Genomic DNA, 15,681 nt, shown 5'->3' with positions numbered 1-15,681 from the left:
GTAAAACAAAACAAAATGAACAAAACAGCAGTAGATCATAAACACTGAGAAGTGATTGGTGGTTAAGGGTTGGGGTGGGTGGGAGGGAAAGGGAGGGGGATAAAGGGGCACAAAAATTCTCATTCATACTATAAGTTGGTCACAGGGATGGTAGTACAGGATGGAGAATACAGCCAATAATTCTGTAACATCTTCCTGTGTTGATAGAAACTGCACTAGTGGGGGTGAGTATTTAATAATATGGGGAACTGTTGAACCACTGTGATGTATACTTGAAACCAATATAAGATTGTATATCAATGATACTTCAATAAAAAAGGTATATAAGGTATCACATATCAGAAGTATTCTACACATACATAAGCAAACTCTAAAGTACATGCATTCTTCCTTCCCCTGTTTTTCACACAAATGGCATCATACTATAAATCTTGCACATTTCACCTAATGAAACCATAATATTGCATACCAGAATATAAAGAAGCTCCTTCTTTTTTAATGCAGCCGTATTTTACAGATACACAATAATTTATTTAACCAGTCTTCTGTGATGGCCATTTAAGTTGGTTCCAATCTTCTGCTCTAACAATGCTGCAATGACTAGCATTGTATAAATGTCATTTTGAAAAATGTATTGAGGTGTAATTTACATTCACTCATTTTAAGTGATTTCACCTGTTCTCAGTAATTTTTGGCAAATTTACCCAGTTGTACAGCCATCATCATAACCCAGGTTTAGAACATTTCCATCACTCTCTTGAGACCCCTGTTGCTGTTTGAAGTCATTCCCTGTTGCCACCCTCAGCCCCAGGCAACCACTAATTATACCTCTTTTATGTTTATCCAAGTCTTTGTGTTGACACACATTTTCATTTCTCTGGGATTGATACCCAGGAGTAAAGAATTGCTGGGTTGTATGGTGAATTTATTTTTAAGTTTTTAACAAACTTCCTCCTTTCCAAACCAGCTGTTCCATTTTGCATTCTCACCAGCAATGGATAAGGATTACCATTTCTCCACATTCTCACCAACATTTGTTACTATCTTTTTTTAGTGTAGCCATTTTACTAGATATAAAATGATACCTTATAGTGACTTTAATTTGTGTTTGCCTAGTGACTAATGATGTGGAGCATCTTTCCATGTGTTTATTAAGCATTCTTGTATCTTTAGTGAAATGTCTATTCAAATCTTGTTTGCTTGTTTTTTAATCGGGTTTTTGTGTTCTTACTGCTGAGTTGTAAGAGTTGTTACGTATTTTGGATACAAGTCCTTTGCAATATATCTACTAGTCTGTGGCTTGTCTTTTCATTTTCTTAGTGCTGTCCTTTGAAGCGCTGAAGTTTTAAATTTTAATGAATTCCATTTCATCCACTTTTTATTTTTTGGATTGTGCTTTTGGTGTCATGTCTATGAAATCTTTGCCAAACCCAAGGTCACAAAGACTCCTATGTCTTCTTTTTAGTTTTTAAATTTTCATTGTTTTATTTCTAACAAATGTCATCTTCAACATGCTTAAGACTACTTGTAACAAATACAAATAAATGGAATTGCTGGGCCATAATGTATTTGCCCTTGTAATTTTACTAAATATTAGCAAATTGCACTTCCACAGTACAATTGGGCCAATGGATACTCCCAATTATAATAAATGAGAGTACCTATTACTCCACACAAGTTCCAGCAGTGTACTATTAAACTTCTTGTACTTAGCCAATTTGATAAGTTAAAAATGCAATCTCACTTTCATTTTAATTTGCATTTTTCTTATTAAAAATGAGTGAGCCACTTATTTTCCTTTTTCATGAAATACAGGTTCATATCTTTTTATCTTTTTTCTTATTGACTTGTAACAACCCTTTATATATTAGGGGAACTAGATTTTTGTTTGATATTAGTTGTGAATATTTTTCCAATTTTGTTATTTGTTTTTACTTGTGGTTGTTTTTCTATGCACTTTTGACAAATATTTCCACATTGTAGACTTTATTGGTCTTTACTGGCTTCTAGGTTGTTGCATATTTAGAAAGGTCTTCCCCATTTTAAGATAATTCTTTTAAAAAGTTCTCACATGAGTCCCTCTAGCATTTCATTTTATACACTTAAATCTTTGATCCATCTTGAGTTAGTTTTAGGATGAAGACCTAACATTTTGACTAACTTTTAAACTACATAGCTACCCAGTTATGCCAGAACTATTTTTTGAATGATCCATCTTGTGTTCATTGACTTTAAATGCTATGTTACTCTTCTACTCTCACCAGATTGTAAACTCCAGGAAGGAAAAGACGTGTGTTATTTCCCTACAGTATCTTTGGGAACTGGAATAATATTGGAACAAGATAGGCAATCAGAGATGGCACAGTATTTTGCATGTGGGGGGATGGGGGTAAAATATGCATAATATACAGTTTACCATTTTAACTATTTTTAAGTGTTCTATTCAGTGGCATTAAGTACATTCACAATGTTGTGCAACCATCACCACTATCAGTTTCAAAACATTTTCATTACCCTAAACTCCTTACCTATTAAACAGTAACTCCCTATGCCTCTCTTCCCCAGCCCCTGGTAACCTCTATTCTACTTTTCTGTCCCTATGAATTTTCCTACTCCTTAAGTACCACACATAAATAGAATCACACAATATTTGTCCTTTTCTGTCTGGCTTATTTCATTTAGCATAATATTTTCAAGTTTCATCCGTGTTGCAGCATGCATCAGAACTGAAGCCTTTTTAAGGCTCAATGATAGTCAGTTTTAAGTATATACCACATTTTGTTCATTCATCTGTTGATGGACATTTTGGGTTGTTTCTACCTTTGGTTATTATGCATAATATTACTGTAAACATTGGTATACAAAAATCAGTTTGAGTAGACCCTGCTTTCTTCTGGGTATATAACCAGAAGCGGAGTTGTGCATCACATGGTAATTCTACGTTTAACTTTTTGAGGAACCACTAGCTTCTCCCAAGTGCTGGTCTGGAATGCACAAGGATTCCTATTTCTCATTCTCAACATTTATTTTCCTTTTTTTTTTTTTTTTTTTGATAATAGACTTCCTGAGTGGGAGGTGGTATCACATTGTGGTATAGCTTTTCATTTTCCTAACGATTAGTCTTCCGTTCGTGTATCTTCTTTGGAGAAATGTCTAGTCAGGTCCATTGCCCATGTTTTAAATCCATCCTTTGTTTTTGTTGTTGAGTTGTAGACGTTCTTTATATATTCTGGATATTACTCCTTTATCAGATACATGATTTGTAAATATTTTCTCTCATTCTATGAATTATCTTTTTATTTAAACTCTCAAAAAGTATGCCGTTTTTGTTGCCTTTGAGTACGGCAAAGTAACCCTGTAGGATGCATATTGTCCCGCTTTACAAATAAAAGACAACTGAAATCCAATTCGAGATAGCATAGTTTAGCACGCTGCCTGGCATCTAGTAAGGCCTCAAAACTATGTTACTGTTACTGCCTTAGTGCTGCTGTTGCTTCATACACAGTAACAAGCTCTAAACAGCCACAAAAGCTGCTTCAGAAGAAAGTACGGGAAAAATAAAAAGCACAAGCCTACAGTGGTTGACAGCTGGGCCAGAGATCACGAAGCTACATTCAGCCTATAAACCCGCCCCCAAACCGCCCCGCCCTCGACTCATCCCACCCCACCCACCAACCGGATCCCAAGACCACTTCCGCCCCGCCCTGGAAGGCTGGCGCGTGCGCCGTGGGGGTGTTTGCGCACCAGTTCTCCGCGCGGGGCAGCAAACCCCGTTTCCGGCGCCGGGCAGAAACTCCACAAGGCCCGGCGCCTAGTCATGACGGAAGCTCCGGTTGCGGTGCTGTGTCGGAAGTGGCATCCTCTCGGGCCACTGAGACTCTGTCGCCGTCGCTGCTGGACCTTCTGGCTCCGGTAAGGAAGGAAATAGCTTGAGGGTGGGGATCGTCGAGTCCGCGACGAGATTTTTTTTCCTAGTCGAATGCCTGTCCAGGCCTTGGCACTGTTCCCTCTCGCAGTTTACTTACGTGCTTCCCTGACCACTGGCCCTCCCCTTCGGGAACTTCGACCCTGTCTGATTTGGGAACCCCTTACTGTGCCCCAGTTCTGGCATCCCTGCCCCTCTTTGCCGTTCCCTTTCTAGAAAGGGCCGAAGTACTGGCCTTGCAATATCTTTGACTTCCTTTCTCTAGAACATGCGCCAAGTGGGTGGGTCTCCCTATTTGCCGCGAATCCCGTATAGAACCTGGAGGGATTATAAAGGGGAGACAACAGGTAGCCGGATGCCAAAGATACAGTTAAGCGAGTTGCAGTAATGAAACTTAAATGGCAAGGTGTTGACATTTAAGGCAGGTGATCAGTTCACCACCCAAAACTCTCCTGACATTACGCTTCATGCTCCCTCAGCAGTTGGGTTTAGAAGACACTTCAGTTGAGTAACCAGCGCTCAGGATTATATTTGATGGGTCTCCTCTTTGGGATCAGTTTTTTACTCCCAAAGCAAGGATGTGTTTAGTCTCACTGCCATGGACTGGTTGGGTCTCACACGGGAGCCCTCCTAAGATAATGTGGGAGCAGGGAAAGAATGCTGTCTGCTTTTTCACCTGACGAGATCCTTCTAGCTTGCTGATGTGTTGGAACTATCTGTTGCCACGTTAGAGGGGCCTGAAACGTTTATTGAGAACATAAAACAACAAAAACATGTTTTAAAATTCCTTTTTTTGGTTTGATGTATGTATTGCTCACCAGGACAGTGACCGTGCAGAATATTTCACAGGGCTCGATTTTGACAATCCCTGTTTAAAAGTATTCCAACAGCTGACGTTAAAACATTTGTGTGCTCAGCTCTTTAAAAGCTGAAAATGGCGCTGAAGGGATTAGCAGACTGTTCATAAACAAAAGACTGAATCAGGAGAGGGTGAGAGGATTTTGTAGGGCAGGAGGTAGATAGCTATTACAGATGTAGAATCCTTGCAAGGAGTGTATCAGATTGAAACGTGTTTTTAAGGAGGACGTAATTTAAAAAAAAAACAAAGCTTCTAAGCATTGTTGGTTGTGCCATCCCAAGGCCAACAAAAGGACAGTGCTGTATCTGTATAGCAGGCGAAAACAGGAGATTATAAATTCCTGGTGGCATTGAATATTAAACAAAATATCACGGTTCTGTTTTGTCAGACCTTTTGGAGTGTGTGATTATCTAGGTACTCTTTTTACAGGTGTGAGACCATGGAACAAATCTAAACTGACATCTCCACAAAGGTTCCCATCAAGTGATCAGACCTCCCTTTTCCTGTAAACCTTTTCTGCAAGTGGTTACACAGTGTTAGCCCTTTTTTCTATGAAATAATTTGTGCACAGTTTGAAGTATATACAAAAAAGATGAGCTTAGGGAGGTAGGCAAAGCATTTTTCTTTTTTTTTTTTCAAAAGAGCAGATGGCAGCGGATTTATTTCCAGTCTCCATTCTATACCTGTGGAGATACCAAAGAGCCACAAGTGCCTGGCCTTGTAGCTTGACCTGGCACTGTAACCCAAGGCAAATAGTAAAGCCCTTAGCTTGAAGTAGGATTGTGGGTGCTGCTGTTGATTACAAGGAGGTCAGGGGTAACGTCCAACTAAGTCATCTCACAAATATTTTATTTGGGATTTTGTGATTGTGATATATAATGCCAGACACCCAAGAAAACAACAATCAGATATGCATCTGTGATTGAATGGCTTACCATCTAATGAGGTAGAATATCTGTATGAGGAGTTCAGGGTAGAAAGTTGTGAATCCTGTTAATATCAGTGAAATGTAATGGGAGGCTAGCTTCTTTCTATACTGTGATGGTCTAGTATTGAGAAAGGAAGAAATAATGCCATTTATGACTATAAATCTTCTTTATCTCTCTTGATAGCCTTAAGGGCCTGTTTCTGTCATACATTCTTTATCCCTGGCTTTCAGTTTACTTCCTTTCTGCGTGGGTGGTGCTGGTCCTTGGTACTGATCTGAACTCTCTAGTTGTTTGTAAAAACTCTTTAGAACTGGCTTACACAAAATAGGAGAATCTATTGGCTTTTTTATAACCGAAAAAGAGTTTCTCTTTTCATCTCAACTCTCTTTTCCTATATGTTGACTTAGTTTTAAGCTAGGCCTTTTTTAGGTAGTGGAAAGAGGGCAACTCCAGGTTTATATGTTACTAACCCAACAACCCAAGCAGGAAAAAAAAAGTTCCTTATTTCTGTAGATGTAGCCAAAGGCCTGAAATTGGTGTTCATTAATTCTCATAGGTTTTGCTCGGGTCTTGTGCCCACTCTTGAATCAGTCGCTTTGGCCAGAGAATACTCTTTTCTTTTTGGCCAGGTTAGTTTCACATGCCCATTCCTGGAGCTAGTGGCTCATGTCATCCCCTTCTAAATACATGGACTGGGAATGGAGTGGATCCCCACAGGGAAGTGTGGGATGTCATCTTGAAAAAAGAGCATGTTTTGGAGACAGAAAATAACAAGAGCTCACTAAACTTTTTGCATTCCTCTAGACTTCAAGGTACCTTACAGTAGAGGTCGGGTGGCAGTCAGCCAACAATGAGACAATTCTTGGTGCCTCTACATGAATTAAGGGTAATAATTAGGCTTATGCAGTGTATAAATGGGCAAAAAATCCTCTCCAGGATTGTTGTTAATTCCAACATGAAATATGCTATCTTTTTTTCATTATTAAGATCAACTAGACTATACATAGCAAAAAAAAAAAAATACATAGAGTAACATCTAACAGTTCAGTTGTTGAAGCAGTAAAGCCCAGCACCATGCTGAGTGGAGACTAGACTGTCTGCCTAAGTCGCTATAGCTGTTTAGCCATTAGCTCTTACGCGGAAACGTGACAGAGGAGCAGGAAGCAACTGGTGAAGATGCCTCAGAATTGTCAAGACGTAGTGTAGTCTCTCTTCCTCCAGGAAACAAGGGTAACTTTTCTGACTTGCGTTGGCTGTTAACATGATTCTGTGAGGTGTCTTACCTCGGTAAATTAAAGGTAGGCTGAATGGTCTTTTCTCCTCCTTCCCTTGTACCCTGCCTCTATTCCCACTAAGGCCTCTGCCCTTGCTGCAGCTCAGCATCCTCGTAAGTATTCATACCCTTTGTCTCTTCCCACCCTTTTCAGGGTTGTATTTCTAGTCTGTTATCTTAGAATTTCGAAAAGGGAAGAAAGCCTTTCAGGGATCTCTGCTCATCCCACTGTGCGGCGGAGTCCCCTTTGGTGCTTGAATGAGGACATGTAATCAGAACAGTACACATGCAGGCTCAGCCAGCTCCGCTAAATACCCTTGAGGTGTATATGTTTCATATTACACATTAGGAAATTGTGTGTTTCTTCCATGTGGTAAAATATCAGATAAATGGTGAAAGTTAAATATAGAATTAATCAAAGATCATTTAGTTTTTAATGGAAGAAATATCAGTAGTCAGAAGCCCAGCAGTAGATGCAGATTGTTTAATATGTATATTTAAAACCCACAACATGATGCTAATCTGGTCCCTGTCCTGATTTGCCGTTCTGTGTCTGAGATACAGGCTTACATTTAGATTTTATGTATCTGAGGAATTCCCAGCTCCACCTCTAAGTCATAGAAGCCTGAACAAGTGCCATCTTATGCTTATGGTGTGTGAGAATTAGTCAGCCAGAGATTTATGGGAAATTCGAGTTCTTTTTGTGTTAAGTGCCACATTGTTGCTACGGTTAGTAGATGAGTTCCCTCTGTAACTTCAGTACTTCTTTCTATTTAACCTATTTTTTAAAGGTATAGCAAACAGAAACATGTCAACCATAAATGGATTCCAACTGAACATTTTTTAAGCCTTTTGGTTTTAGCTACCCCCAAATCAGGCCAGCTTGTCCAGCTGGTAGGTTTCTAACCATTTTGCCAAATATGTTTTGTATCTTGGAATAGGAAGGTCTTACTCAAAGCCTTTTAAAATGTATTACACTTGAGAAATGAGAAAAGAAACCATGGGTATTTTACAACTGTGTTATCTGCCCTTCTGTCTCTAATACCTGTCCGTTCTGTAGCCCCTGCCCCTAGGTCTGGATGGAGGATACGTTAAAGTGAAATGACAGACCAGGAGAATAACAACAACATCTCAAGTAACCCCTTTGCTGCTCTTTTTGGCTCCCTGGCTGATGCCAAGCAGTTTGCAGCAATCCAAAAAGAGCAGCTGAAGCAGCAATCTGGTAAGTGGAGTTGCCAACAGCAGCAGATGAGATGACCTAGAATGGGGTCTTCCCAGATTAAGTATTCTTTGGGTCCTTGATTGCATTTGGAATTTAAATTTGGGGCAGAGGTTGTTTTTCTGTTCGTCTTTGTTGTTTGTTTTGTTTTGGGGTCCTCTCCTCCCTGTCCTCTCCTCTGCATAAAAGAGACCAGGCGGTTCTGTAGTAACAGATAACAGTCATGGTCCCAAAGCTGTCAAGCCATTTTATTTATTTTTTAAATCACCTAGTAAAATATATTCTAATCTTTTTTAACCTGGGAAACTGAGGTTATAGGCGTAGGTATGGAAGGTAAGTCATATGCAGCTATAGAAAGCAGATATGTGAAAAGAAGACTTTTAAAAAGCTTTTTGGTTCATGGGCAAATGAATGAGATTTGTTCTTAAGCCCAGTGTTTCAGAGTCTATGTCAAGCAAAATGCTTCATCCGTTCCATAGAGGGGCCACTTTTATAGCTTACTACTATTAGAACAGACTTCTCAGAAAATCTGTTCCTTAGCCTTAATGTGAAAAAAAGCAAAATAATATCTCACTAATAAAAGGGTTTTCCTTAACTGGCACCAAAATTAAGTCTACCTTTGTCCTGTAAGGAGACACAATTCTAGAAGAATTAAGATGATGTTTCTCAAACTTATTAGTCTTCTGAGAATGTTACCTCAAGTCAGAAATTGCTCCCAGTCTCTTCCCTCTAAAAGTAACAGTGTTTTTTGTTTTTAGGAAAGGAGAATGTTTATATTATCCCTTTATTTTGTTTTATTTCAAAAGTGTTCAGATGCATAGCTGCGTTGTGGCCTTGCTTTCTAATTAGGATTGAATAAAAAGGAGGTAAGGGTAAAACAGATGAGTAGTGACAGAGGGTGATGGGTGACACAAGGGAGAAATAAATGTAATGCTGGCTTTTTCACATGATAGAAAGGCGGCTCTGGGTCTGAAATCTCCCAGACTTCTAAAATACTGGCTCGGAGTGGGAAACCTTGGATTAGGAGACTGTAAGAGAGAAAGGAGGGTGAGGAATAGAGGGGACAAAAGGGAAATGAAAAATACAATTTATGAATATGTGGTTAAGAGAAATTTTGCTAAATACTTCCTGTCATTCTTGGAGTCAGTACAGTGAGGAGTAGAGTGCCAGAACACTGTCCTTCTGGCTGTAAACAGACAGAAGGCTGGCTGGAGTTGGGAGCATTGCAGGCACCAGACATTGGGGACAGACCAGGTACATGCCCTTCTGTTACTATTTTGGCACTCATCATCTTAGTTTGTTTACCCTGAGTTTATCATGCCGCCAGGTCTAACCTGTTTTCCCCCAACAGTTAGTACTCTGCCAAAACCTTTGGCCTCCTGTATTGAGCTTTACTGACTAACCTCACCGCACTAGAGTAACTATTACTTCTGAGAGTTTTGCCTAGACTTTTAGAATAACCATTGTGTCAGGAGAGGAAAGCAGAGACAGACTCATGTGGCTTCTAGTTTGTAGTCATTCAGCACGAGTGCTGCTCTGGGAGGCACTCCTAAGTTGTTTTATAAAAAAGTAAAGGGATTCAAGCAATAAGAAAAAAATAACAAACTAGAGAGGAAAAAAAAGAACAGAAGATGGGAAAAAGCAATTTATACATAATAATCAAATGACTAAAAAAAATCCAGTCTTACTATTTGGTAAATGGCCATTAAAACAATTAGATCATTTTTAACTTGGGAAATTTGTGAAGATGTAAACAGGCACTCCCTCATACATTGTTGGTGGCCATGAAAAGTAGAGCAGTCTTCTGAGGGTAATTAGGTAGTGTATGTGAACATTTAAATGTTCAAGCTCTTTAACCCAGCAATTCTACATATTCATCCTACAGAAATACTCATACAAGGACACAAAAAGAATTAAATTATATTTAGTGCAATATTGTGTGAAATCTTGAAGAATTGGAAACAATCCAAATGTTCTTCACTTGAAAAGCAGCTGCGTAAATCACTGTGAGCAAACAATGCAGTCCTATGAAGCCGTTGAAAAGAATGAGATAGGCCGGTAAATGACATAACAGAGAAAGGGGCTGCTGCTGATTTAAGTTTAAAAAGCAAGGTCAAAGTGGTATGGATATAAATACAGATACAGAGTGATCCCTTTTTTTTTTTTAACAAAAAATTATAGCAGTAAACATTTAGCACCAGAATAGGAAAGAAATCTGGAACACTTTTGCTAAGTTAAATCACTGTCCATCATGGTGATATAGGGAACTGGTTCAGAAGAGACTTTGTGTATTATATTTTCCGGTACAGTTTGGAATTAGTAAAACAAATGTGTTCTCTTAAAATCAGGAAAAAGCCATATGCTTAAAATAATTAAAGGCATATTGAACTATTAGATAATTAGATAATTTTTTGTTCACTAGGATTCCATAGAGAAAATAGTATTGCTGCTTCTGACAAAATAAAACTTATGGTTTATAAGATGTGATAGAATTTATAGCCAAAGATTTTGAAATCCTGTATTTAAGATGTTGAATAGCAAAAAATGAATAGCATTTTTCCAAAGAAAACGTGCATGTGGCCAACAGGTGCACAAATGGTGCTCCACATCACTAATCATCAGGGAAATGCAAATCAAAGCCACAGCAACATATCATCCCACACCTGTTAGAACCAAAAAGACAAGAAATAACAAGTTGTTGAGGATGTAGAGAAAAAGGAACTCTTGTGCACTGTTGGTGGAATTTTAAATTGGTGAAGCCATTGTGGAAAATAGTGTGGAGGTTCCTCAAAATATTAAAAATAGAATTACCGTATGATCCAGCAATTCCGCTTCTGGGTATCCAAAGGAAACTAAGACACTAACTCAAAAAGATACCTGCATCCCTATGGTCACTGCAGCATATGGTATGGACAGTGTTCATAGCCAAGATATGGAAGCAACCTAAGTGTCCATCAGAGGGTGAATGGATTAAGAAAATGTGACACAGACACAATGGAATATTACTCAGCCATAAAAAAGAATGAAATCTTGCCATTTGTGACAGTATGGTTGGACCTTGAGGGCAGGGCATTATGCTAAGTTAAATAAGTGAGATGAAGAAATATACTGTATGATCTCACTTATATGTGAAGTCTTAAAAAAATAAACCCACAAGCTCAGGGATACAGAGAAGAGACTGGTGATTGCCAGAGGTGGTGGCAGTGGGTGGGGGAAACGAGTGAAGGGGGCCAAAAGGTACAAACTTCCAGTTACAAAATAAGTAAGTCATCAGAATGTAAGGAACAGCATGGTGATTATAGTAATAACACTGTATTGCATATTTGAAAGCTGCTAAAAAAGTAGATCTTAGAAGTTCTTATCACAAGAAAAAAATTTTTGTGACTCTCTATGGTGATGGATATTAACTACACTTATTGTGATCATATACAGATATCAAATAATTATGTGGTACTCCTGAAACTAATATGTTATCAGTCGATTGTACCTCAAAAAAAAAGTTGCCTGACTTGAATGTTCTCTGATTAGATGATTAGTTTATTTCACTTCCAAAATTATCCCTTCTCTTGGTTAGGTTACATTTATCATTTTTGGTAGTGTACTTGGTTGTCTTTTAAAGAGACGAGTGTAAACTCAATGGCTTGCTTTTTCTGGCAGATGAACTCCCAGCTAGCCCGGATGACTCGGATAATAGTGTGTCAGAGAGCCTGGATGAATTTGATTACTCCGTGGCAGAGATTAGCCGCTCATTCCGCTCACAGCAGGAAATATGTGAGCAACTCAACATCAATCACATGATCCAAAGGATCTTCCTCATTACTCTGGACAACAGTGAGTTCCAGACTTACAGCCAGTCTGTTCATTACCCTGCCTTCCTGCTGGGGGTAGGGACTCGCTCTTGCTGCGTCTAATGCTTAAGCAAACGCACTGTACTCCCTGGAACACAGGGTTTATATTTCAGTGAAGCATTTGATGTGATCTGGAAACAGTATTTAGATGCAGGTACAACTTCCCTTCCCGTTGTGCTTCTTACTGGGCCGTAGAGCTGCTTGCCTTTCCTACCTTAAAAGAAAAATGGGAATGGCAGCCACGTCCCTTTTCTTCTCAGAGGTGACCTAACTATGTAGATGGAAGCCCCAAGAGGTGTCAGGCAGGGTTTCCCCCCTGTGCCCTATCTCTGGTTAAACCCCAAAGTTAGCGCTCATGTCTGGGATTCCCTTTTTAAATGTTATGATGTTAGGTTTTTTAACAAAGCCCATGCTCTTTGGGGAAAAGGAAAAACAAAGATTTAAATCTTTAGATATTGCTTTGTGTGTAAAGATTATTCTGATATTACCAGAGTCAAACTTGGAGTTCAAGAAATGCTGCAAAAATCAGTTGTCTGTAGAAAACATAAGCATTATCCTTAATCTACCAAATTAAACCCACTTCCCAGGTGACCCAAGCTTGAAAAGTGGGAATGGCATCCCCAGCCGTTGTGTGTATTTGGAAGAAATGGCAGTAGACCTAGAAGATCAAGACTGGCTTGATATGAGCAACGTTGAGCAGGTACCCACTTAACGTTCCTTCTATGTGCCTTCAGCAGAAATTGGCGATGAAGCTGAACTCTGCTCACCTTTCCTCACTATGACTTTGTTTACCTCTATCTCTACTTTGCTTGTGGTGTCCCTTCTTCTTTTGGAATCTTCTCATCTACCATGGCCTCATGTCCATCCTTTAAGACCCAGTAAAGTGCCATCTTATTTACAAAGCTCTGCCTAAAAGGAATTGTCATTTTCTGTCTCACGTAGTGGCTTTTTATATACCTGTCTCAGCTCTCTTATTTGACTCTTAAGTTGTCCAGGGCAAGGCCCATCTCTTTCTTAATATGTTTTCCAAAATAAGAACAGTCTATTTTACCTGATAGGTAAAATACTAAAGGAATGAAAGCTTGGTAGAAAAGACACTTGACAACTTTAGTTTAACTTTATCTATATGTAAGTATGAGTGAGGTCAGCAATCACACAGAGTAATAATTTCACATAAAGTTTAATCATCTAAATTCTCTACATCATTCAACAAATATTCTTTAATACTTTGAGCCAGGGGCTATATTAGGCACTTGAGCTAGATTTAGGATAACTTTATATATACAATTACATTTGTAAGTATAATATTTCTCAAGTAATAAGACACTGGGTCTTCTTTTTCCCCTTCACTGTACATCCTGTGATTCTCACAATAACCTATGTCAAAATTAATTTTCACACTTGGTGTTCTAAGATTAACTTTGCAATGGTTTAGTATTTTTTTTTTTATTAGGCTGTCTTCACTCGCTTATTACTTCAAGATCCAGGCAACCACTTGATTAACATGACATCTTCTACAACGTTGAATCTCTCTGCTGATCGAGATGCAGGGGAGAGGCACATTTTTTGTTACCTTTATTCCTGCTTCCAAAGAGCCAAGGAAGAGGTAAATAGTCCCTGTTGAGTACTTACTATCCTCCTAGGTTATCTTTAACATATAAGCCAGAAAGCTGGGTCAGTATCTTTGATATGAGTTTATATATATCATACTCTATCTATAACTGGATATCAGAGACAGTATTAGTTTTTCCTCTAAAGTTTTAATCTCTCGTTCTGTCGTTTGGGGTCCAACCCTTTCTCAAATTAACCAGTGTCTCCTATTCTCTTCTACAAACCTCTTAAAAATTCACATGCTTAAAAAAAAAATCTGATAAGTTTATTTCCACTAAATAATAAAATAGGCTAAGCTTGGTCACTTCCAGAATTAAAATTCTAACAGGTAGATGATTTCTTAAACCAAAGAATGAACTCTTAGGAATTTTGAAGCATCCATAGGAGAGTAATCCTGTTTCGGGACACAATGTCTTACCCATTCTGTTTGCTATATTCTCTGTTGACCCAAGTCATGGAGTTAGACCCTTCCCTCTCTTCTCTATGCTGTTGCCAGATTACCAAAGTTCCAGAGAACCTGCTACCTTTTGCAGTGCAGTGCAGAAACCTCACTGTGTCTAATACCCGAACCGTTCTCCTCACCCCAGAGATCTATGTTGGTCAGAACATCCATGAGCAGCTGGTAGATTTGATGTTGGAAGCCATCCAAGGAGCCCGTGAGTACAGAAGCAAGATCTGTGAGCTTCTGCATTTTGCTTTCCAAATTTACAATTCCTCTAATTGCATTAAGAAGCCTCAGAGCCACTACAGTTCCAATATAAATTAAAGAAGAGAGCTCAGACCTTGATCTTTGTGGTTGGATACCAGTAGGCTTATCAAAGATATCAAAAGAGTAAAGAGCCCATGTATAAAGGCACATAAAAATCCCTATGGCCTCTTTTTCTCTTTCTTTTTCTGTTAGATTTTGAAGATGTAGCTGAGTTTCTGGAAGAGGTCATTGAAGCCTTGGTATTGGACGAGGAAGTTCGAACATTTCCAGAAGTCATGATCCCAGTGTTTGATATTTTGTTGGGCCGAATAAAAGACCTAGAACTCTGCCAGATCCTGTTGTATGCGTATCTGGATATTCTCCTCTATTTCACTAGGCAAAAGGATATGGCAAAGGTGGGTCTGAATGGTGGTTATACATTCAGTTGAGCTGGAGATTTAATTCTTTGTGCTTCCCTATCCTGAGGGCACTGTAATGTTATCTGTTGAATAAAAGGAAAATATATCGGTTGTTGTATAGACTTATCTCTTTGAGGCCCTCTCATTCCATCACCTTTATTTCATCGTACAGACGAGTGAGTAGGACCTGTCTTCTCCTACAGGTTTTTGTGGAATACATTCAACCCAAGGACTCAAGCAATGGGCAGATGTACCAGAAGACCTTACTAGGAGTAATCCTGAATATCTCCTGCTTATTAAAGACTCCTGGTGTAATAGAAAATCATGGCTACTTCCTGAATCCATCTCGCTCCAGTCCCCAGGAGATCAAAGTACAAGAGGCCAACATCCACCAGGTGGAACTGTTTACCTATGTAGCCCAGCTGTCTGATTTTAGAGTATAGTTTCCTCAAGAAGCAGATACAGATAAGGCTACTTGAGCCTCTTTGGGAAAGCAGATTGATCTGGTTGGCTTTCTACACTACTCATGTAAAGAAAGTGCCCTCTTTTTAGCATGTGCTGAGACCAGAGGGTAAACCTTTGTGTGGTTAACAATAAGCTGCTGCTGTTCTTTGCCTTATGCCACAGCACAGCGGCTTCCCCTCGACCCTTGTTTTCTCAGCAAGCTACTTAGGACTTTAGTTCCTAAAATCTGACTGAACTCCAGCTTGTAAGCCCAGCTGTTTTCCTTTCCCTCCTGCCACCCATGTCCTCTCTATTTGGGCTTGTTAACGTAAATTACAATAAAAGTCAGGCCAACATGAGGCAGGAAATGGTTGAATTGGGGACAGTTTAAATCTCCCATCACAACTGTCTAAAGCAGGGGTTGGCAAATTGCAGCAGTGGCCAAATCCAGGCCACCACCTGTTTG

General features: G+C 39.2%; 1 protein-coding gene across 3 annotated transcripts in view; it reads left to right on the top strand.

The window, feature by feature from the left end:
* Positions 1 to 3,765: 3,765 nt before the first annotated feature.
* The window catches only part of UBE4A (ubiquitination factor E4A), a 30,659-nt gene continuing 18,743 nt past the window's right edge, over positions 3,766 to 15,681 (top strand). For 2 of the 3 annotated variants that reach the window (XR_012132710.1, XM_073239706.1), the window contains exons 1-8: positions 3,766 to 3,912; positions 8,047 to 8,208; positions 11,863 to 12,036; positions 12,641 to 12,753; positions 13,507 to 13,659; positions 14,161 to 14,341; positions 14,566 to 14,768; positions 14,975 to 15,166. Coding sequence is in view for 2 of the 3 variants with exons in the window: in XM_073239706.1 (XP_073095807.1) it covers positions 8,088 to 8,208; positions 11,863 to 12,036; positions 12,641 to 12,753; positions 13,507 to 13,659; positions 14,161 to 14,341; positions 14,566 to 14,768; positions 14,975 to 15,166 (1,137 nt within the window). In the remaining variant the exon portion in view is untranslated. The remainder of the gene's footprint in view (positions 3,913 to 8,046; positions 8,209 to 11,862; positions 12,037 to 12,640; positions 12,754 to 13,506; positions 13,660 to 14,160; positions 14,342 to 14,565; positions 14,769 to 14,974; positions 15,167 to 15,681) is intronic. The other variant, XM_017642414.3, reaches the window with a different exon arrangement.

Source organism: Manis javanica, chromosome 6, assembly GCF_040802235.1.
Source record: "Manis javanica isolate MJ-LG chromosome 6, MJ_LKY, whole genome shotgun sequence".
NCBI lineage: Eukaryota > Metazoa > Chordata > Mammalia > Pholidota > Manidae > Manis > Manis javanica.
Note: the sequence above shows the minus strand (reverse complement) of the source record. Positions and strands in the feature narration are given on the sequence as shown.